Source organism: Vigna unguiculata, chromosome 5, assembly GCF_004118075.2.
Source record: "Vigna unguiculata cultivar IT97K-499-35 chromosome 5, ASM411807v1, whole genome shotgun sequence".
NCBI lineage: Eukaryota > Viridiplantae > Streptophyta > Magnoliopsida > Fabales > Fabaceae > Vigna > Vigna unguiculata.
In genome coordinates, this window is record NC_040283.1 from 19,641,252 (window position 1) to 19,666,446 (window position 25,195).

The 25,195-nt window shown below is 31.8% G+C and overlaps 1 protein-coding gene across 4 annotated transcripts; it reads right to left on the bottom strand.

The window, feature by feature from the left end:
• Nucleotides 1–2,603: 2,603 nt before the first annotated feature.
• On the bottom strand, nt 2,604–10,021 carry LOC114185200 (protein UXT homolog). 4 transcript variants are annotated; one of them, XM_028072788.1, is made up of 10 exons: nt 9,687–10,021; nt 8,848–9,026; nt 8,655–8,762; nt 8,553–8,587; nt 6,185–6,291; nt 5,861–5,890; nt 5,514–5,615; nt 5,018–5,125; nt 4,080–4,134; nt 2,604–3,092 (listed from the first exon to the last, which is right to left on the bottom strand). In XM_028072788.1, the coding sequence occupies exons 3-10, from the start codon at nt 8,749–8,751 to the stop codon at nt 3,024–3,026; spliced, it is 603 nt and encodes a 200-aa protein (XP_027928589.1). In that variant the 5' UTR covers nt 8,752–8,762; nt 8,848–9,026; nt 9,687–10,021; the 3' UTR covers nt 2,604–3,023. The 4 variants fall into 4 exon arrangements, with proteins under 4 accessions (XP_027928589.1, XP_027928590.1, XP_027928591.1 ...); XM_028072789.1 differs by lacking the exons at nt 8,553–8,587; nt 8,655–8,762; nt 8,848–9,026; XM_028072790.1 differs by lacking the exons at nt 8,553–8,587; nt 8,848–9,026; nt 9,687–10,021.
• Between the last annotated feature and the right edge of the window lie 15,174 nt (nt 10,022–25,195).

Below are 25,195 nucleotides of genomic sequence, written 5' to 3' on the forward strand. Positions count from 1 at the left end.
CTGTTTTTTCATAAATACTCATCTTCCATATAAAAAAGTAGAAGGTAAAGGATGGGTTTGAATGAGATTTTCTTTAGAAAAAAATAATAATTTAAAAAGTAATTATTATAATCTTTTAGATTTTTTTTTTACTTTAAAAGAAAATTAAAAATTAAAAATAACTAGTTTTATAAATTATTCAAAGTAGTTAATAGAAATAAATGGGTAAAGTTGTCTTCAAAATCGTAAAGGAACACTTTTAATTAATTTTTTTTATTATTATAACTAAATATAAATAATTTATTCTTTTTGTAAGAACTACTTAACAATAATCACTTTATTTCAAAAGCTCTTCAATTTTAATTTTAAGCTAAAACAAACTCATCTTAAATATATTTTTAGGCATTGTAAAGTGTAGAGTGCAGAATAATACGGAGTCAAAGTTCAGGAATTAAACATTACCATCAACAGAAATCTATAAAGTGAATCGTAGCAGAAAGCAAGAACTAGACTCGGTATGAAACTAACGGCCCCATTTCCTTGAACTGAACTTGGATAATTCACAACCCCTCCTAGCCCCTTCTCTATCATTTATTCATGAATTACACTACCTGATGTTGCTTTTGTTTCTCTCTTCAATTTGAAAGGAAGAGGATACTTCCAGAAACTGGGAGTGAGGGTGTTAAGATTTTTCCCTACTTGATGCATACCAAATAAAATTATGTACATCTCATCTCAGTTGAGGAATAATCTACACAAAGATTTCTTTCTAGTATTCTCATTTCCCACACTGCACACGCACACCATTTCCAGCTTAGTGGTTTGTCCCATAACTTAATAAGCAAACCTGTGGGCTCTATCATACAAGTCTAACAGTTAATTTTGGTTTTACCAAAACTTCCAGAAGTCAAACTAAATTTTTCTTTAAACACTTCTTTTGCCTGATTTGGATGAGGACAATATTTTTTTACATAGTTGACAATTTATTTCAAAAATTATTTAATTAATAAATAAGTTAACTTTTGTATCATAAAAACAAGAGAAATTAAAGAATAAAATAGTAAATGTAAAATATATGTGAAAATTTGTTACATGTCAACATAATACTACAATTTGGATTATTTGTTATTTGGAAAATGTAGATTGATAAAATTTTACAACTTCTGCTTTTTATTGTATCGAGGGAATGACATTCCATCATTGGTAATAAAAGAGAAAAAAAATTGAAAAATCTTAATAATAGTAAAAAATAAGCTTAACTTACTATCTCATGAATTCTTTGAATTAAAAATCATAAAAAATTAATTTAATTGTACATATATATTATATCTAAAACTTAATCATCATTATATTTAATGTGTTATTATAAATTCTTGTACCATTATTTGTTATTAATTCAAGTAATGACACACATCATCTATATTTTTATAACATTAAGAATAACTTTTATCTTTATATGGATTCACCACTAAAAAATAGACTTTTGATTAACAATATTAGCAAAATGTAATACTATTATCATCTTTATTTAGTCAAAAATCAATATGGTCATTGAAGTCTCTCCTTTAGTGAACAATATTTAGCATATTTCTCTTATTTATTTCGTTAATTGTAAAGATAGATAAACTCTATTTTTTTATGAAAAAAGCACAGAAAATTTGAAAAGCATAATAAGAACCATATTTAGATATCAAGAAACCATATCTTTGTGCACATGAGTAAATTAGTATGATGCTATTCCAATTTAATTGATGGTATCAAGTTCGAGTATTGGATATACAATTAAGTAAAAATATTCAAATAGAAAGTATTTGATTAGTTCTACCCAACAAAGGAGCATCTCCAATAATAATAAAAAATATGCTATGTGACTTATTAAAAGAATATATTCAATAATAATTGATAAGACACCATACATCATAAATTTTCTTTACATGTACATTATTTTTCAAACTTGTTATCCCTTTGAACATTTTGATTGTTCATTATATAACATTCAAAAGATTATTATTTTAAACAATATAGTTATCACATGTTTAGCCATTTTGAAGTCCTTTACAAAGTGGTCCCAATTATGAAAAATGAAGGATATATGAAAGGAGAGTGTTTGTGGTGATGATGAAATTAGCAGTGCAGAGGAAGCTGAAAATTGAATGCATGAAAATGGTTTAAGCTTGCACAAAAACATACAACAACATTGACATAGTGAAAGGATGATGATGCTTTAAAGGAGAGACAAAATGTAACTAAAAAGATTCAAATGGAAGATGAAAACCCAATCCCCATAACCACAAATGGATGAAAAATTAGAGAGCAACTAGGTTATGTGTTTGACAATGAGGGAATGACCATGTAAGATGGTATAAATGTCCTTAACATCTCATATAATCTTACACAGACACATTACAAACTGCATAAAGAAAATTAGTAAATCAGATTCTTGCATCTGAAATTGGAATTCCAACTTTGTTGCATTTTGTGATAACTCCTTTGTATACTATAATTCAATGAATGCATCCATGATTTTACAACAAACATGTGATGGTACTAACCCCATGGCTTGGCTCGTGAATTGATTTTTTTTATATTTTGCTCGATTGTAACTACTATTATAGGTGAACACATTAGGACCAGAAAAGGAATTCAATTGTCAAACTTTCCCCTAATATTCATCGACAAAGCCTTTATTTTGCATTAGTTTTTCAAATTCTTATAATGCAAAATAAACCTAGCCCTTCTTACAAACATTCTGTCATAAAATCAAGCCTACTCTGCTGACCCAAAAAACAAAAACTGAAGCCTAATATTGAAAATTCTTAAGCCAACCAATTTAAACCCAATGGCTAAAAAACAAATCTTGCCTTGAAATATTACATGAAGGCTGAGGCATCACAATTGTACTATAATAACACAGGACACCATAACTAAAGGAAAATGGGTAGCTAAAAAACCTAACAAAATTTTATGTATCTTCATGTACTGAGGTGGATAAATATCAATCTCTGTTTTTCTTCATCATTTCTTGAGCAGCTTGTTGGTAAACATCAAAATATCCGCTCTGGTAAGGATTTCTCAGCCGGAAGTTGAAGTAATTCTCGAATCCCTTCACAAACCTGCATTGTAAGAGTTTAAAGTTCATGGAACTCTACCATAAAATAATTCTTATTGCATAAAAATAGATAACAACTTTCCTAATATATCTTGATGGAAAATTCAATCCTTGGTTCGTACTAGAATTATCTTTAACACTACCCAACATTCTTTTTTCATAGAAAAAACCATCACTTAACTTGGGCAAATCCACTCAACTCAGTCAGCCCTCACCTACAATGGTCAATGCAAAAAAGGACAGACCCAAGTAGGTTGAGTCCAGCCCATTAAAGATTAGCTCACTTCTCAGATGTGCTAATCTTATGAAATGAAAAGGCCCATAACTTGGGGACAGTAAGGTGAAGTTTTACCATGCATATTACTTATCTCAATATCTAAACACCTAATTTAACATTTCCAAGTCGAACAATATAAATATGTTTAGCAAAGGACAACAAACAATAATCCTTGGTAGACTTCAACTTGATCTTCATGCATGTTAAACTCTACTGTCTATGTATTTATGCCCCATGACTAGAAAATTCTAAATACGTATGTATAAATTAACAACTAATTATAACATTATTTGGACAATTAATCCAACATAGTCAAACAAGAATACACGAGTGGTAATAAAAATTTAAGCATAGCAACACATTACCACTACTATTCAAAACAAAACCATGCATTTTGTTTCAATTAACATATTTGGTAATGTGGATTACATTTTAATGCCCATAGTTAATTCATTGGTATGCACCAGTTCATGCTGAAGCAAACACAAACCCAATTTGAGGTAGGGTGCTTTTTTTTTCTTAGTGAGCTGACCCATAAATAGGTCATAACATACATGCTCTGTAGGCTTTTGGCCTCAAGGACATTAGACCCTTTGAGGGTTCTTCTGAGCTTCTTATCTGTCTCATGTGGTCTTAGGTTGTGTACGATATGCTAACCAATGACCACCACTTACGCAGGAATAATTATAAGAAACAAAGGAATTAAGGACATACAAGCTTGATTTGGGCTTTAATTGATGCAATCAACCGGGTGTACTCATCTATCTGCCTGCAACATAAGCATGCCTTAAGTTTCAACATGCAACATTATTTTCAAGTTTCAACCTTAAAATGAATAGGAAATAAATAAAAAGAAAATTACTTGCCAGTGTGTAGAAAGATAGACAAAGAAGAACAAAATGAAAATAACTTGACCCTCATAGCCAAAAGATAAAAAATAGACCAAAAAATTCAAGACCTAGTCACAATTCTAGGGCTAAATGCATAATTTAAACAAGGATCTATTAACTGTTTCCATAATGATGTTTGACAAAACTTCTGTAGTTGTATCTTGACATCTAATCTCATAGTGGAACAAAGAACCAATTGATGGACTAATACCATATTACCCAAAATGCTTAAGCACACATTTTTATAATGATAATCAAGCCTTCTAAACTATCTTATCTTTCTATATCGGTCAAATTTGTTTAGTATAATGACCCACAAACCATCCTGAAAGTTCACTAACCTAAGTTACACATACATCAATCATGAACTCTAAGCCTATCCATGTCCAAAACACATGCAGGGGAAGTCAATGAGATTAAAAAGGAAAACCATAGAAAATTTTTCTAATTTCAATCATATGAAAGATAAGAATTCTACAAAAGTATAGAATACGATCATTTACTATACCTCTTAGCCAAAGAAATACCAAACTACAACTAAAGAAAACAAAGTGTTTCAGTTCATTTTTGAAAACACATGTACATGGATGAATCAAACTCATGGAGAATAATGATACAAAATATGTCAATAGGAAATATACGGATCTTGACCATGGGTTGACTAAAGTAAGTTTCAACATAACAAATAGACTGAAAAATCATAATAAAGAGATTGGTTTTCATGTTTCAACTGAGTAAATTATGTTCAATCCAAACTTGTACCTGGCTATCTTTTCTTCCCTTTTTTCTATGTAGTTCAAAGCTTCCGACCAAGTAAACTCCACATGGAATCCAAATCCTACATCCACAAATATGCGTTGTGTATCTGGCCTGTAAAGTTTAAATAAAATACATGAAATATAAGAGATGTACTAGTGGGAGAAAGGTTTCCCTGAGTTTAAATCTTTGTCAAATTGATTGTACCCAAGAGAAGGAGGGGAGTGGCAGCAGAACGGTGTCTGCATCCACGTTAGCCATATAACACAAATCCTAATGGTTGATAAGATGATGATGACTGATGTTGATAATGATAATATATCAAAAATGTCTATGACCACTAACTACAAATATAAGATATGCAATTGAAAAACATGTTTGATCATGATTCATATGGACTGGTGATAAAATATGAGTGCCCCATAGGAAAATTAAAAAACAAATTGAGAAAAAAATAACATTATTAGTAACCAATGCTAAAACTAAAATTCTAATGACTTACACTTCTGCCTGCAGGTACACTTCAGACCCAAGATTGACCAAAGTTCTTAGACTGGTTACACTATTCTTCTCTAGATTTTCAATGTTTCTTCGCAGATCAGCACTAGTAAACAAGTCAAGTGATATAACAATGTAAAAATTTGTTTTGACCTTTAAGTGTTAGTCCTTAGATGGAGATTAATCACCAATTCAGTTCTGCCTACAACTAAGATTTACATGATTTGAACTTTCAATGCTACTGCAGACTTTATGACAAATAAATAATACATAAAGTTGTTGTATTGATATTTCAGTCTTACAAGGTTATTAAATGATCCTAGCTGCACGCACATACTCTAAAAAGGATACAAAATTTTTTGTTGTTCAAAAACCTTGTCCCTGAAATAAAGAGATTAGAAAATGAGTAAATACCATTAGCAGAATTTGAGTCATGCACATATAAAACTACTTTAAATCCATTTTCGAATACATAAATTGGAGACCTCAAAAAGCCTAGAAACACACATAAATTACTTATTATACAGAATGAACTAATTATATAGCTTATGTACAAATAAATTTCCCATTAAAAGGATTTAGGGTATTAATAAAAAAAACACATTTAGTAAGACAAACATTTCATACACATTGTTTCAAAACAATAAATAGAATGCAAAGGAGAGAACATCATACCGTTGACTAATTGCATGAATAAGATCAGGTTTCAAGCGTTTGTCAACAAATTCTTCATACTTTCTAACTTTCTCTCGGCGTGCGCTGTCCTCCATATGATGAGAGTCCTAGTAAAGGAATGGTCAGCAACAAATTGTAAGCTATATTAGTAAAATGCACACATTCATGCTTAAATTCCCAACACCAATCAACAAATAACAGACAAACATATCCTAACTTGATGTTCACTTGAGCATTTTATCAAGTATGGGGGACAAGGAACAAATCTATTGGAACAATATTTACATTAAACACTTTGCATTACTTTCATAAAAAACCATTTTTACAAAAAAGAAAAAATAAATAACAGATCATTGAAGATACTACATAGAGAGAGTTTCATATGGTCGGAAATCTTACCAAAGAGAAAGAGAAGAGCAGTAATTGCTTAGTGGAACAGAGTATGCAAGGGAAGTGTCTCCAAAGGTAGGGTTTTTTTTATTCAGTTTGGAAGATCAAAAAATTGAGAAGTGTCCCGTGACTATGTCGTTTTCATATTTTAAAGATCCATAAACTGATTGGGGGCAATAACATCCCATGTCACAGAAGAAATCGGTGTATCGTTCACTTTTTGTTGTGTTTCTGAGTTTGAACATATCACTTATTAATTATTATTTACATCGATATATATATATATATATATATATATATATATATATATATATATATATATCTAGAGAGAGAGAGAGAGAGATATTAAGTGAAGACTCTAAAATGACAAACTATGTTATATTCCAAGCACGTCCCTTCATGCAAAACCCTTTGGGCTTGAAGTGTAGACAATCCACAGGTCCAACTATCTCATGCTGTAATTATACAAACATTCAACCAATAAAAAACTGTTGAAACGAAAGAATGGTGACAGCACTGTACCTATATTTTATACATAATACGTAGAATCCATCTCATAAATTTAGGACATCATTTCCTTAATGATAACAAATATCTGAAAAATGTTTCCTGTGATATCTCAGCAGACCCCCTCTAGTTAAGATCTAAGCTAGTAACAAATAACCCCTTTAAATAAAAGAAATCAAACTACATAATTTGAGATACGAGAATGAAGGGACTGTGACGATTCTTTCAGACTATAGAAGGGCGAACTGATACTTTTGGTAATGTCATGTGAGTAGATAGATGTCTCTGATCTCAAAGTGTATGACTTGAAACAAAAGAGAAAATATATCGGAACAATGACATAATAGGGGATTGGTTGCAATGACCAAAAATTATTCAAATCATGCCTAAAGTATGAAAGGCAAAGCAGATAGGACCTAAGACATAAACACGCGTGCGAGAGCACGGCTGATGAAAAAGATTATCAGAACAAAGAACACAGCAAGAACAAAAGGAAGACAAATGTAGCCGAAAATGTGAAAATGTGTTTGAAACATGGCAATAGGATGCGCTGCAATACAATTGTCTGAAACACACCGGTAATATCATAATATGCATGGTGGTGGCTAAGATGGCAGAAGATGTGGTTGGAATGAATAACACAGCTGGAAAACGGCTGAACTTGTAGGAATCAATAACATAACAAAGGGGATTTAAAATGTCACAAGATGTTGGAGATTGACACAGCATCGAAGACGATTAATTTGCAAGAAAAATCGTGAGATTAAAGCAGAACTCGGAATTTTAAGAAGCATAGCAATGAAACAATGATGGGTAGGTCAAAAGGACTGTGTTGCTCTAATACAACGTTGAAATTAAAGAATAGTGTGTTTATTCCACGATAACAGTACAATATTCATATACAGGGCTAAGAGAATCAAGCTCATAAGTTTAGGGATTAGAATCAAGGACAAAAATCAATCTACCTGCAGAAATAATAGAATAACAGAGAGATGGTATAACTTCCTTAATCACATTAATGGACAAAAATTCTCTAATTGTAACAACAAATATCTCAACAAAAACATTGTCATTTGAAACACCTTAAAGGTAATACAGTTACTATCATGAACCAACTATTCCAAAAGCTTAAGTTGCTATCTGAAGACACACTAATGATTTTTCTTAGAAAGTGGGATAGGCCTAACTCAACCCTACAAATTTGATCATATCTCTAGCCAACATGGGATCTCCTATAGTTTTACATTATATTTCTAACATATTCCCTCAGGTTTGAAGCAAAGATAATGCAACTATCTCATCCTGAAACTAAACTTTTTTTATCAAACTCTAGACCACTTGGTCATAAAAGCTTTGCTAGCATGTCAAGGAAGGACTAACTATCCAAAAATTTTAAACTGTTAAATGAAGATATTTCATAGTTCTAAGAAAAGAATGCCATAAAGTAATGCAATCTAGGCCCCAAATATACCGAATGAGTATCTGCCATGCCAGCCTCCAACAATTCTTCACGGACAGCCTCATCAGAAAAGGGGTGGATTAAACGAAAATAAAATTAGGATTTTGAAGGCACCTTGATCAGAAACAAGCGAGGTTGAACTACATTTGCGGGAGAGATTAGCAGAGAGCTCACAGTACTGACGCTCGTACCCTTCGAAAACCTCACTCATCTTGCCACACCCTTGATGGAAAAGATGAAGAAATTAAAATTGAGAATTGGAAAACAGAAATAGAAACTGCATGAGTGGTGGATGATTCGATTTTACCCTAATTTGAATGGAAAAGGGTGCGAGGGATCTGAACAAGATTGGGGCTTTGGGTGTGTTGTTGGTGTTAACAGTGAAATACGTTCGTGGAAGATGTGAGGTGAGGAAGGAGCAAGACCAAACAAGTTTCCTTCTGCACTGAATTAACTGTAATTTCACCAACCGCAGGGAAGGATCGCCTGCGGTTCGAACAATTTGGTATGGATCTAGGTAATGAACTATGTTTTATTTTATTTTGTACATACACATATACACACCACTCTCAGTATAAATTTACAGTCCCTACCACACACCCTCAGAAAATAGAAAAAACACGTGCATACACTCATTTCGGGGTGCAGGAATAAAAGCTCAAGCCACCTTACTTTATAAACCAAAAAAAGGCACAACGAACCAAAACCACTCTATTATTTGCTTTGTATCACATTGTTTCATCTAAGTGTGAAATACGTATTGTCTTCGTATATTCTTTTGCTTTCTGAATTATTCTATTGCAAACTATATTGTTTTCTTCTAAGTAAAATTGTATTAAAAGGCATTCCAAGTACGAGTTTGGCAGCTGAAATCAAAGGGACTAATCAAGAGAAGATCAATATGATAAGAATGTGAATCAAATTAACGAGAACAACCTGAAAATCGAAGAAAGCCTCTGCGGGGAAAAAATTCTTAACAGGGCACCTATTAACAAGACCCGATTCACCAAATCTTACTCAAATAACAAATAAAACCTAAACCCAAAATATTGGACACAAAACGAAAAGCAATAAAATTAATTTAAGCAAATGAACCAAAACAACAGAAAACCCTAAAATTCGTAGGTTGGAGAACGAGATACTAACCTTTATTCACTATTCACGAAATTCACGTCTGAGGTAGAAAGGGAGACGCACGGTGGTGTTGACAGAGACGCACAAAACTCAGGCGAATTGGTGCTTTGGTTTGAGGTAGATGAAGAAGGAGGTTGTGTGCTGAGAGGGAGACGAAGTGGGGCGGTGCAATGGTGATTAGACGGAGACACGGTGGTGATTAGAAGGTGACCCGGTGGTGATAGACGGTGGTGTGAAAAAGATTAATAGGGTAGAGGGGAACTGAGAGGAAACGCAGTGAGAATTGGTGCAGGGAAATTGAGATTTTTCACTGTTATTTTTAAGAAAGAGGCACGGTTACACTCATTAGCCCCCATATTTTTCAAGGACAACATTTATAAAATCGTGGCTTTGATTAGTTTTTAGGTTAAATTATTATTTTACTCCTTTTATTAATTTTAAATTGGCCTCCTAATTATTTATTGTTTTAATTTGATCTTTAATGTTTTATAAATTATTTGTTGTTTCAATTGATCTTAATGTTTTATAAAGTAACTTAATTTAGTCTCCAAGTTAACAATATTAAAATTGATAATGGAAAAGTGATGTGTCACTTTAACTGTACGTCGCATGTAACTATGTGCTTACGTGGAAGATCAACCGAGAAAGAAAGTGGGTTCGTCATTTTAGGTGTGATTCATGGGATTGGGATCAGCTCATTTGAAGGATTGCGAGTTGGGTGTGATCGGCATCATTGGGATAGAAGGCGTTCAAAAATTTTAGAATTAATTTACGAATTAATTTTATTAGTGATTCATTTAAAATATTATGATGGGCTCAATTGTGATTTAATAAAATATAAAGATTTATTGGTTATTATTATGGGAAGTGATAATAAAATAAAATAAAGATAAAGATAAAATAAAAATCAACTTGATGGACGTTGGTTTATAAAAGGAATTAGGGTTCTGTCTCTGGCCATAAGGTAAGGTTCTTTTCACAGTAACCGATCAAGAACGTGTGTAAAGAGAAAGAAAGACAAAGAGATAGATTGGAAAACGGTGATTTATCGTGTGAGAATTATAAATCTTAAAGATCTTTTATAAGTTTTACATGTAGTATCAGAAAGATTGTAGGATTTATGATTCTCCTATTATGTGATGTTTTCCCCTAATGCTATAAACCCTAATTTAATTTTTATCCCCAATCTTCACGAACCCAAATTATTAACGAGGGTTTATAATTGCAATGCAAGGTTTAACTGCAAATAGAATTCAAAGCTTTTCCTTATGCCATGCCTTGAATTAAATTGGATTCTTGTTTTTCCGAAGTTACAAAAACTGTTACCGTGTTACCCTGTGAATGGCAAAATGGTATTGAAAGTTTAAAAAACCTACCTGTGAACGTGTTTTTTGAAATGAGGGAGTGAATGGAATAAAACTACCCATGTCTGAATGTGCTTAGGGAAAATAGGTAATGTTTTGATTGGTTTACGTTATCAATAAATTAATATTAATTATTTTATTTATATAAATAATTAATAATTTTATTTTAATTTGTAATAATATTTATGTTTGTTATTGTTAAATTAAAATTAATGAGGATGCTATATAAAGTTTATAGCAATTAAATATATGTGTATTTATTTATTTGAAATTAAGTATGATAAATTTTGTTAGTCACTAAAGTGGCCAAAATTTTAAAGTTTATATGATTTCAAATTATTAATGTTTTTTATTTTAATTACCCATAGTATGGATGCTAAATTATGAATAATTAAATTTATGGGTTAATTAAAATTCATTAATTATAAGGCATTTAAGGATCGCCCAAAGGTTGATTAATTGTTCTCATAATTAATGAACATGATTGTAGATAATTTTGTATGTGTCACTAGTTTTATTTATATACCCAAAAGTAGTAGGTGATTCTAGTTGATGCATATTTTAATTATCAATAATGTTATAATATGATTAGCATCATTATGCTTATGTTTGTATATTATTGGATCTCCCAAAGGAGAACATTAGTATGCATAGAATGATTGTTTATATCTGAATTTGTTTTTACATTTAGTTTTATGACTCAAAGCATTAATGTTAGGCATGTGTTAATTGCAGTCTCTGTTTCGGTATCTTTACACTCGCATGCTTCGTCTGTTCCAGTCTTTAATGGGTTGAATTTCCCTGACTGGAGTGAGCAAGTCTAATTTCACTTAGGTGTTGGATCTTGATCTAGCTCTTCTAGTTGAAAAGTCGGCTGCTATCACGGATGCTAGTAGCAATGAAGAGAAAGCCCATTACAAAGCTTGGGCAAGATCAAACAGACTTAGCTTAATGTTTATGAGAATGAGCATAGCAAACAATATAAAGTTAGCTCTTCCCAAAACTGATGACGCAAAAGAATTTATGAAATTTGTGGAAGAGCGCTCCCAAACTGCTGATAAGTCTCTCGCTGGGACATTGATGAGTACGTTGACCACTATGAAGTTTGACGGTTCGCGTACTATGCATGAGCATGTGATCGAGATGACAAATATCGCAGCAAGACTTAAGTCTTTAGGAATGGCAATAGATGAAGGTTTTCTCGTGCAGTTCATTCTGAACTCATTACCGTTTGAGTATGGTCCGTTTCAGATGAACTATAACACCATAAAAGACAAGTGGAATGTGCATGAGTTGCACAGTATGCTAGTTCAGGAGGAGACCCGACTGAAGAACTTAGGAAGCCACTCTATTCAGTATGTGAAGAATCAAGGAGCTGTTGGAAAGAAAGTTGCTAAGAAACATGGAAAGGGTAAAGGACCACTGAAGATTGACGAGTCCTCAACCAAAATCTAGAAGAAAAATGACAAATGTCATTTCTGCGGGAAGTCTGGACATTTTCAGAAGGACTGCATAAAGCGTAAGGCTTGGTTCGAAAAGAAAGGTGAACATAATGCTTACGTATGTTTTGAATCAAACTTAACTGAAGTTCCCCATAATACGTGGTGGATTGATTCTGGATGTACGACTCATGTTTCTAATGTGATGCAGGGATTTCTTACAACCCGAACCATAAACCCAAATGAGAAGTTTGTCTTCATGGGCAATAAAGAGAAAGTTCCAGTGGATGCGGTCGGGACTTATCGTCTAATCCTCGACACTGGATATCACTTAGACCTTATGGATACTTTTTATGTACCTAGTATCACTAGGAATTTAATTTCTTTGTCTAAGCTTGATATTGCTGGATATTCTTTTAAGTTTGGGAATGGTTGTTTCAGTTTGTTTAAGCGTACTTTTATGATTGGATCTGGTATACTTTATGATGGTTTATATAAATTGAATTTGGATAATTTATATGTTGAAACTCTTATGACTTTGCATCACAATGTTGGCACTAAACGTAGTTTAGTGGATGAACGATCTGCTTACTTGTGGCATAAACATTTGGGACATATTTCCAAAGAAAGAATGCAACGATTAGTAAAGAATGAAATCCTTCCGATTTAGATTTTACTGATCTGAATGTGTGTGTGGATTGTATTAAAGGCAAACAAACTAAACACACAAAGAAAGGAGCCACGAGAAGCACTCAGCTTTTTGAAATCATACACACTGATATATGTGATCCGTTTGATGTAAATTCTTTCAATAAAGAGAAGTACTTCATCACCTTTATTGATGATTTTTCGCGTTATGGACATGTCTATCTACTGCATGAGAAATCTCAGTCAGTAAATGCCTTGGAAGTTTATATAAATGAAGTGGAAAGGCAATTTGACAGAAAGGTGAAAATCGTAAGGTCTGATAGAGGTGGTGAGTATTATGGAAGATATGATGAAAGTGGACAACACCCTGGTCCATTCGCTAAGTTCCTTGAGAAACGTGGTATTTGTGCTCAATACACAATGCCAGGCACTCCACAACAAAATGGTGTATCAGAAAGGCGTAATCGAACCTTAATGGATATGGGAAGTGAGCTCTTAACTATACTAATAAATTTGCAAATACTTGATTGTGAGTTGATAATAAACAAATATGTGACCATTTAGTTGATGCATTAATTAAAACCATGAAATATATAAATGATCAACATGGTGGGTGTATTGGACCAAAAATATCACCCTGTATTCGTTTTGTAAATGAGATTGACTCATTTCTAATTTTTTTGGTGATGGTCTTATTATCAACTTCTATGAACGTATAGTACATGAGAACTCATTGGTCTGAAGAAGTTTCTTGATTCTTAAGTGGGTGTCCACATGAGTTTTTCAACCTTTTTTTTCGCATCATAACAGATCCAGGATGGCCTAACTGATCATATCAAACAAGAAATTCTTTTTGATTCGTAAACTTCTAGTTTACCATGACATGCATTTTAATTGTACTAATATATGCATAGTACAAATCATCCAACTGATCATGCCAAACAAGACATTCATTTTGATTCGTAAACTTCTGGTTTACCATGACATGCATTTCAATTGTACTAATATACGTGTAGTACAAACCATAAGAGAATGTTGATAATTTCTCCAATACACATTTTTTTAACTCAATCGTAGAGATATAAAGATATTTCATATCTTTTTCATTGTTTGTCTCCATATGATATCTATTTAGACAAATATCATTGAAACTTAATAAGTTTCTATCAACTTCTTGGTAGAAGTATAATAGCTCTTCTAAAGCCTTCAAATATATTTAGTACTATAAATAATACTAACATTGATGTCTCACATTATCAAACAAGAGAAAACATTATTACTCTTGAGAATTGTATAAGTTGTTGCACTATCAATAAGACACATATCCCCATCATTGGTATTAATGTCAACATTCGTTCTTCATATAAACGTAAATATCAATATGAGATAATCTTTTTTTTAACACCCTCATAACCAATGAGGTGATTAATGCTTCCATTTGGTTTAGCAAAGAAAATAATAATATCAAGATAAGTAGCATCTATATGGTCATAATCAAAATCACCATCTTCATAAGCAAAATGTGTTTCTATTATTTGTAAGATGCTTTGGTGTACGACAAGTACAACTCAAATGGCCTTTACTATCATAAAGATAATATATACTTTCATCTTATTTGCCAATATTTTCACATTTTTCTTTTCCCTTTTTCACATTATTGTGCCACTTCTAGTGACAAAATGTGTCTTTGAAATTTCCTTTATAACCATGTCCATAATCAATATCACGATCATGAAAATATAAATAAAATGTTGTTTCATTCACTTTTGGGAATGAAGCAAAACCAATTGGACAAGTTTCATGATTTTCTATCAAAAGCTCAGTGCTTTGTTCGGCCATACAAAGGCATGAAATAAATTCATAATATTTATTGCTGCATTAACTTATGGGAATGGAACAGATTGGATGCATCTGATGATTTTTCATTAAAAACTTCATTGTTTTGTTTAGCCATACAAAGGCATGAAATAAATTCATAATATTTATTGCTGCATTCACTTCTCGGAATGGAGCAGATTGAATGGATCTCATGATTTTTCATCAAAAGCTTCATTGCTTTGTTCAGCCATACAAAGGCATGAAATAAATTCATAATATTTGTGAAATCTCTGTTCACAATATTGTTCTCGTAGGAACAAATTAGTTGTTCAGATGCTTTATTTATTTCTTTCATGGTATCACCAAGACCCATTACATCTAAACGTATTTCAACATTTAATATCCAATATAAGTAATTCTTCCTTGTAATATCAAGGGTCACAAATTCAAATTTTGCAACGTTTCGTGTGTTTATAACTAGCACATAAAATAATAATAATAATAATAATAATTATAATAATCACCATCATAATAAAAATAATAATAATAAAACAGAGAAGAAAATTAATAAAGTCAAACTATTCTTATCCCAAGAACAAGAATATAAGATAAAATTGTAAATGAAGAAAGGATTAGAAAAAATCTGGATTGAGACACGCAAAACATTAAGAGAACAAAAAACACTTTCACTAGCCTTCAGTTGGTTGAAGCATCATGCTGATAACATGTTATAAAATAAAGCTAATAATAGAGAGAATAATAGAAGGAAGATTAGAAAATGAGAGAATAGGAAGCAACTTTTAGGTGTGTCTTATTAATGATAGAAATAGTCCTACCTATAGATATAATAGGGTAACCCATAAAGGATACAAATCAAATAATTAATACAAATATTTACAAAAAGAGTATTGAATCATGAGTATCATATCAATCATATGAGTATATGAGTAATTGTGTCAAATCAAATCAATGGACGATCATTAAATCATACCAAGTAATTATATTTATAATGATAATAATCATAATAATAATAATAATAATAATAATAATAATAACAATTATGGATAATAAAAATAATATTAATAGTAATAATAATTATGGTGGTTAATAATATAATATTTTTGGAATGCCAATTTTTTAAATTAGATATGATTGTAATTATAATAACTAGCGTAACACAGGCGCTATCGCGTCTGTGTGTATACATCTATTAAATATGCGTGACATTATATTAATAGGTGATAATATTATAATGTTATTAAGTTAATATATATATATTAAAATTATATTTATTAAAAATAAAGTGAAATATATCAGAACAGATAAAAGACTAACCATTGATAAATAAAGAAGAAGAGAAGAAATAGAAACATCTGATTTTATAAAAGGTTTGTAAAAATAACGGTCAATTTTTAAAAATTTAATAAATTATTATATTTATAGGAGTAAAATCGGTATTTTGAAAAGTGGACACAAAAAATGGAATCCCCTTTATATATTGTTATAGATAATATAATAATTATAGTTCTTAACTATAATTCTTAATAATGATAATAATAGTAATAATTAATAATAATAATAATAATAATAATAACTTTTTTAATATTGCTTTTCTCATATCAATAATATTATTAACAACTTTACTACTAATAATATTAAGGCTTAAATATACATTTGGTCCCTATTTTTGTTGATTTTATTCAATTTGGTCCCTATTTTCGTTTTATGTTTAATTAGGTCCTCATTTTCGTTAAATTGTGGTCAATTTGGTCCTTTTCACTAACGGCGTTTAAATAGTTAACGTTTTTGAACAGTACATGCCACGTGTCAGCTCCTGGTTTTTTTGATTTTTTTTTTAATTTTTTTTTTAATTTTTTTTAATTTTTTTTAATTTTTTTATTTCAAAAAAATGGTCCACGTGTCAAGTTACAATTGTGCCACGTGTCAGTTTGTGGTAGTATTATTTTTTTTGTTCAATTTAGTCCCTATATTCGTTATTTTTTGTTCAATTTAGTCCCAATTTTTATTAAAATAAATCAATTATGTCCTTTTCAAATTCACACTAAATTTAATATCTTTTATACAAATTATATTAATATCTTTTCTAAAATTGATCTTTAAATTTATTATTTTTTAAATTCAATTATAAATTATTAAATTTAATTATAAATTGAATAAATTCTTATATTTAATTTCTAAATAGAATATAATTATTTAAAATATTATAAGAATATAATTATTAATTTTTTCTAATATTTATATTCTAAAATATTTTTAAAATTGATATATAAAAATATTTTAAATATTCAAAAAATTTTAGAAAAATAAACTAATATTTGTAAAATTAACATTTACATATAAAATATTTTAGATTTTAATATCTAAAATGCAATAAAAATATTAAATATTTTAAATTTAAATGTAAATTTTACAAATGTTAATATATATTTTTAAAATTTTAATAATTATATTTTAATAATATTTAAATAATTATATTTTAATAATATTTAAATAATTATATTTTATTTAACAATTGAATCTAAAAATTATATTCAATTAATAATTAAATATTATAATTTATAATTAAATTTAAAAAATAAGTAATAATAATGTCAATTTTAAAAATTAAATGGTTCTATTTTCACAAAATTTGGGACTAAATTAAACAAAAATAACGAATATAGGGACTGAATTGAACAAAAATAACGAATATAGGGACTAAATTGAACAAAAAAATAATATTACCAAAAACTGACACGTGACACAATTGTGACTTGACACGTGAACACTTTTTTTTAAATTAAAAAAAATTTAAAAAATTTAAAAAAAAAATTAAAAAAATTAAAAAAAATCAAAAAAACCAGGAGCTGACACGTGGCATGTACTGTTCAGAAACGTTAACTATTTAAACACCGTTAGTGAAAAAAACTAAATTGACCACAATTTAACGAAAATGAGGACCTAATTGAACATAAAACGAAAATAGGGACCAAATTGAATAAAATCAACAAAAATAAGGACCAAATGTATATTTAAGCCTAATATTAATAATACTAATAGTAATAATATATAATAATAACATATAATAATAATAATAATAATAATAATACTATTATATAATAATAATAATAATAATAATAATAATAATAATAATTATTATTATTATTATAATAATAATACTAATATTGATTATAATTGTACTACTATCACTACAAATAATATTTATAATAATAATGTTATTAATAATTACAAATAATAATACCTATAATAATAATTTTATAGAAGTTTAAATGAGCAAAGAAAAAATCTTATAATAACTAAATTACATTTTTTTTACATGTAGTTTGTTATTTTTTTTAATAATAATGAATTTAGGTTAAAAATATAGATGAATATGAATATTAATACTAATGTTAATGTTAACAATAATAATCTATAACTATATAAAGAGATACATCAATAACAAAATAAATAAAAAATTCAAGTAATTGAAATATGATCTCAGAATAAATAAAAGTAGAAGATGTCTATCTATAATAATAATAATAATAATAATAATAATAATAATAATACTCTACAATATTATCTTGTAATGATACAAACAATAATAATAATAATTTTTCCGGTCAAGGACTGCGAGAGAACCCTAAACCGAAGATAAAAAAAAAAGAAATATTCTAACCTTAGTTAATGATTCACTTAGGCCAAAATAATTCGGTCTCTTGACAATGAGAGTAACATTTTTATTTATAGACAATAAATCAATTACAAATATTATTGATATACATCCTCAAACAATGCATAATAACATCCTTAGCAAATAACAACTAAAATATCCCCCTAAATAACAACTAGAAGATTTTCTTTAAATAATAAATATTATATCTTTTCTAAATATCTCTTCACCCAAAATAATTAACTTCATAGAATCTACGCTCTTATATTCACCTGCATATCTCCTCAGTCTTAGCTTCTTACAGAGAGGTCGGTCTAAAGACGACTCCCTCTCATAACTTGATCCATCTATCATTTTCAGTGGCGTTGATCTACAAACGACTACCTCGGTCTGCTGGAGATTTCTTATACCTTTGCACTTTGACCTCGGCTTCGTGGAGATGTCTCTTTACCTTCATATTGTGACCTCGGCTTCGTGGAGATGTCTCTATACCCTTGTATTGTGACCTCGACTTCATGGAGATGTCTCTACACTGTCGTACTATGACCTCGGCTTCGTGAAGATGTCTCTATACCTTCGTACTGTGACCTCGACTTCGTGGAGACATCAACTTCCCTTCTTAATTTATTGATCCTGACGTTTAGCCTTGGTGATTTGTCGACCTGCTAGACCTAGCCAGGTACATAGCTCTCCAACATCTGAGCTACCTCTTCTCGAGATGAAGAACTCAAAAGTTGTCTTATCCATCACTGCCATTTATCATTTCCCAGATACCATCATAACTTCCCACCTACTCTCTGCCATGTGTCTTCCATCAAACGACCTTTTTCAAACCACTATCTCCACTTCCCCCTTTATGTCAACATTACGTAGCCCTAAATCGACCATTTTTCCTTCCCTTACTCCAGCACTCTTTCAGTTTCCTCTCCCTCCCCGTTGCCTCCATTTTCCTTTCTCACAAGTATTTCTCCTCATTCTTTTCTTCCATTTCCATATCTCGTTTGGCTATATTGATTTCCTATTTTTATTGCTGCTATTGTATTTAATCATTGTCGTTGTTATTACCATTCTTAGACCTCTAGTTACATTGTAAAAAGAGCTCCTTCCCTATTTTGCCCTACTGCTTGCTTTATCCTTCTTATTCTGCCAAATGACCCATTACGATTCTCTGTATCCCTGGGCAGCTCTTGCCCTGCGAAGAGAAACCTCTTCCATGACCACCCTGACCAGAATTAGGGCATTTAGACGCCATTAAACTCTATGTAAGAGCAACGAAGCTGATGTAGTAGTAGCCATCTGTGATAATGATGAACCTGTTTGTAGAGATGGTTCTTTGTATCCCTTGCCTCCTCAAAAGTTTACCTATATGTATATCACTTTGTTCGAAAAGCTAGGTTTAAGGCTTCCCTTTAACACTTTCGAGAAAGAACTCCTTACAATCCTTAATGTTCCTCCCTATTAATTGCACCCCAACAATTGGGCTTTCATTCGAGCTTTCCAGGTTCTTTGTACTCATTTCGGTATTACTCCCTCGACCAATATGTTCCTTTATTTCTTCGAATTACGAACTCCTCCCAAACAGACGTGGGCTTCCTTTAGTGGGGTCAATGGTCGAGGCCTATTGACCCTATTCAACTCTTCCTATAAGGGTTTTTAATGAGTTTTTATTAAGATAGTAGCTCCCGAGCACAATCTGTCCCTGCTATTGGGCTTTCCCCTATACCGGTGTCAATCTCCCAACCTACAAAGTCCTCGGCAATTAGGAGATCTGGACCTCTATGAAAAAAGGGACTGCTTGATGTTGGAAAAGCTGGATATCATTTTCTATACACTAAAACTCTTAGAGCTGGAATTCTTAGTGGTAGATCTAAAATTCCATATCGGTACTTACCTCCCTTGTCTATCTCCTTGTGATTTTTCACTTCTGCCTTTTCTAACCCTTTAATTTTTATTTTTACAGAAAGTCTGATGGCGATATCATAGGAAGATGTACTGAAACGAGCCTGCCAATTGAAAAAACAAAAGACTTCAACTGTTGGAGCTGGCCCCTCACTTCCTCCTACTACCGAGGTTCAGGAAGACTTGTCCGAGCATGATCTCGAGCCTTTAACAAGGAAATTTAAATCTTCCCGAGGCAAGCAAGTGATCAAGGCTACTTATCAGCATTCCACTTCCTAGCTTCAAACTCCTCTCCTTCAACAACAAGTAGTAGATGATACAGAACTAAGTTTTTGGAGTCCTATTTTGCCTCACTCTAACCATAGCCGAAAGCACAACCTTTTGCTTCATGATGCTACTTACTTACAAACTTGAGACTTTAAAAGTCTCTAGGAGGGCCTATTTGAAGGTGTTCACAAGGCCGAGGCGTTCGCCCTTATTTTGATGAACTAATTCAACAACCTTTCTTCTCAAGAGGAACAAAAAACTAAAGAGTTGGTGCTGAAGGAGAAATCATTGGAATCTTCTCGGGCTGAGGTTGCTCGTCTTAATACCGAGGTTGTTGAACTGAGGGCTTTTCATGATCAAATAAAAGAAAAAGATGACCAATTGCTAGCGATGACCACTCAAGTGAAGGAGCTGGAAAATGAAAAGAAAACTTGGCTTGATAAGGAGAAAGAACTACTCAATAACTTAGAGTTCCTCAAGGACCAGATCGGTTCATCACTTAACATGGGTTTTCAGCTAGCCCTCGACCAAGTTCGCATCTTCTACCCTGAGGCTGACTTGTCACAAGCGGATGTTTCCAAGTCTATTATTGATGGGCAACTTGTTGAAACCGAAGGCTGATATATTCTTAACATATTTTCTTTATGCTTCTCAATATTTATTTGGTCTGTACCTTGAACATCTATTTACGCTTTATGATATTACCATGCTTTTATTGATCGCTCGCCATCTAATTACTTGTTTTTCTTGCTACAACTTTCTCTTATTTCTGACATTCCTTCGTATAATGATAATCTTATCTCTACATGCTTCTCCTAGGGATTCATTCATCATTATCAAAGCTTCCATTTACATCCTGTAAATCATTCTTTCTTAACCATTAAATCCCTCGAGCTTACATCGAGCCATTAGTATTCACAAGTCAATCTTAACATTTAATCAATAAAGTACTCTGTCTTTGACCGAGCTTTCAATACATGCATAAATGTAAAACTCAATCAACAAATTACTCAATTTTAAAACGAGCTTTTCAATACTTGCAAAACACCTACTCATGAACCGAGCTTTCAGTTCCTTCAAATCAATCTAAGTACTTAATCAATAAATTAACCGATTTTAAACCGAGCTATCGAATCAAAACTGCAAAACATCTAAACATGAATCGAGCTCTTAGTTTCTTCAAATCAATCTAAGTACTTAATCAATACATTAATCGGTTTTAAACCGAGCTATCAAATCAAAATTGCAAAACATCTAATCATGAACTGAGCTCTCAATTCCTTCAAATCAATCTAAGTACTTAATCAATAAATTCATCGGTTTTAAACCGAGCTATCGAATCAAAACTGCAAAACATCTAATCATGAACCAAGCTCTCAGTTCCTTCAAATCAATTTAAGTACTTAATCAATAAATTAATCGGTTTTAAACCGAGCTATCAAATCAAAACTGCATAACATCTAAACATGATCCGAGCTCTCAGTTCCTTAAAATCAATCTAAGTACTTAATCAATAAATTAATCGATTTTAAATCGAGTTATCGAATCAAAATTGCATAACATCTAATCATGAACCGAGCTCTCAGTTCCTTCAAACCAATCTAAGTACTTAATTAATAAATTAATCGGTTTTAAACCGAGCTATCGAATCAAAACTGTAAAACATCTAAACATGAACTGAGCTCTCATTTCCTTCAAATCAATCTAAGCACTTAATCAATAAATTAATCGATTTTAAACTTAGCTATCGAATCAAAACTGCAAAACATCTAATCATGAACCAAGCTCTCAATTCCTTCAAATAAATCTAAGTACTTAATCAATAAAGTAATCGGTTTTAAAGAGCTATCGAATAAAAAATGCAAAACATCTAAACATGAATCGAGCTCTCATTTCCTTCAAATCTATCTAAGTACTTAATCAATAAATTAATCGATTTTAAACTTAGCTATCGAATCAAAACTACAAAACATCTAATCATGAACCAAGCTCTCAGTTCCTTCAAATCAATCTAAGTACTTAATCAATAAAGTAATCGGTTTTAAACTGAGCTATCAAATCAAAATGACAAAACATCTAAACATGAACAAAGCTATCAGTTCCTTCAAATCAATCTAAGTACTTAATCAATAAATTAATCGGTTTTAAATCAAGCTATCGAATCAAAATTGCAAAACATCTAATCATGAACCGAGCTCTCAGTTCCTTCAAATCAATCTAAGTACTTAATCTATAAATTAATCGGTTTTAAATTGAGCTATCAAATCAAAACTACATAACATCTAAACATGAATCGAGCTCTCAGTTCCTTCAAATCAATCTAAGTACTTAATCAATAACTTCCTCGATCATGGACCGAGCCTTTAGTACCCACAAATCTGAAATACTTAATTAGTACACATTCAGTTTATACATCTAACATTTATGCTTATCTTCAAGTAACTCAGCCTGGCATGGAGCACTAAGACTTATCATCAAGCAACTCAACTTGGCATGGAGCACTAAGGCTCATCATCAAGCAACTCAGCTTGGCATTGAGCGCTAAGGCTCATCATCAAGTAACTCAGCTTGGCATGGAGCAGTAAGGCTCATCATCATGCAACTCGGCTTGGCATGGAGCACTAAAGCTCATCATCAAGCAACTCAACTTGGCATGGAGCATTAAGGCTCTTCATCAAGCAACTCGGCTTGGCATGGAACACTAAGGCTCATCCTCAAGCAACTCGGCTTGGCATGAAACACTAAGGCTCTTCATTTAAACATAAATTCAAATTAAATAACGGTCCAGAATAAAAATTAGGTATAATTGGACTATCTTTGCAAAATATAAACTAAATAATTGTTAAAAAAGTACAATCCTTTAACTGAAATAAAAACGCAGATTTGACACATTTCAAGTTCGCGGTATCTCCTTGCCATCTAGCGTTTCTAGCGTGTATACTCCGCCCCCTACTACTTCCTTAATGCGATAAGGTCCCGTCCACTTAGGCGCCAACTTGTTATCCATCTGAATTAGTTGTGCTTTTCTTAACACCAAATCTTTCACTTGAAAACTCCTCGGTATTACTTTGGATTTATACTTCCTTTCTATCCTTGTTTTGACCGTTTCTCCTGAAATCCGAGCCAATTCCCCGTATTTCCTCTATAGTGTCCAAATTTGCTCGAAGCCCTTCGTCCGAGTGTGTAGCATCAAATGACCTCAGCCTTCCTACATTTTCTGCAATCTTTGTTTGTATCATTGTGTCTGTACCATATACTAAACTAAAAGGGGTTTCATGGGTAGTTGATTGAGATATGGTATGATATGCCCATAATACTCAATGTATTTCATCTGGCCAATCTCCCTTTGCAACCATCAATCTTCGTGTCACTCCCCTAAGTATAACTTTATTAGCAGCCTCGGTCTGGCCATTCGTTTGAGGGTGCTCCACAGAAGAAAAAACCTGTCTAGTTCCCACCTCATCACACAACTGCTTCACTTGCAAACATATAAATTGGGTTCCATTGTTAGAGATAATACATCAAGGAACTTCGAATCTACATATTATATTCTTCCAAATAAACTCTTTAACTTTGTTCCCACTAATCACAGCCACATGCTCTGCTTCGATCCATTTTGTAAAGTATTCCACCGCTACTATAAAAAACTTGAGTTGTCTAACTGCTTGTGGAAATGGGCCCAATATATCTATCCCCCATGCGTGAAAAGGCCAAGGTGTATTGATTGAATGTAATACTTCCGGTGGTGCTTTAGTCCAATCTGCATGCCTCTAACATTGCTCACACTTTCTGACATACTTTACACAATCATTCTTCACAGTTGGCCAAAAAAATCCAGCTCTCATAATCCGCAACATTAACGCCCTACCCCCAATATGGCTTCCACATATTCCTTCATGGAGCTTAGTCATGATTCATGTTGCTTTTTCCTTCTCCATACAAATCAACAACGAAAATAAAACCTATAGCGAAACAAGTTGCCATCAATCAATGTGTATCTACTCGAAATTTTCTTAATTGGACTTGCCTCCCCAATGTCTCTGGGTAACTGTCTATCAGCAATATATTTCTTTATTGGAGCCATCCAAGTCTCTTCCCCCTGCACCTATATTTCCATGATGTGATGCCTTTCTCCAACATCCACCCGAGGAGACACCAACGTTTCCCTAATCACAGATTTATGTTGCCTTGACTTTGTACAACTAGCCAATTTTGATAATAGATCTGCCCGATAATTTTGCTGTTTGGGGACGTGTATAAATTCAAAAACAATAAAGTTCTTGGTAATAATTTAGACATTTTCCAAATACTTAGCCAACTGTGGGTCTCGCGCTTGGAACTCTCCCTTCACCTGTCCAGCCACTAATGCCGAGTCACTTTTGACTAGTAGTCTTATGGCCCTCATTTCTT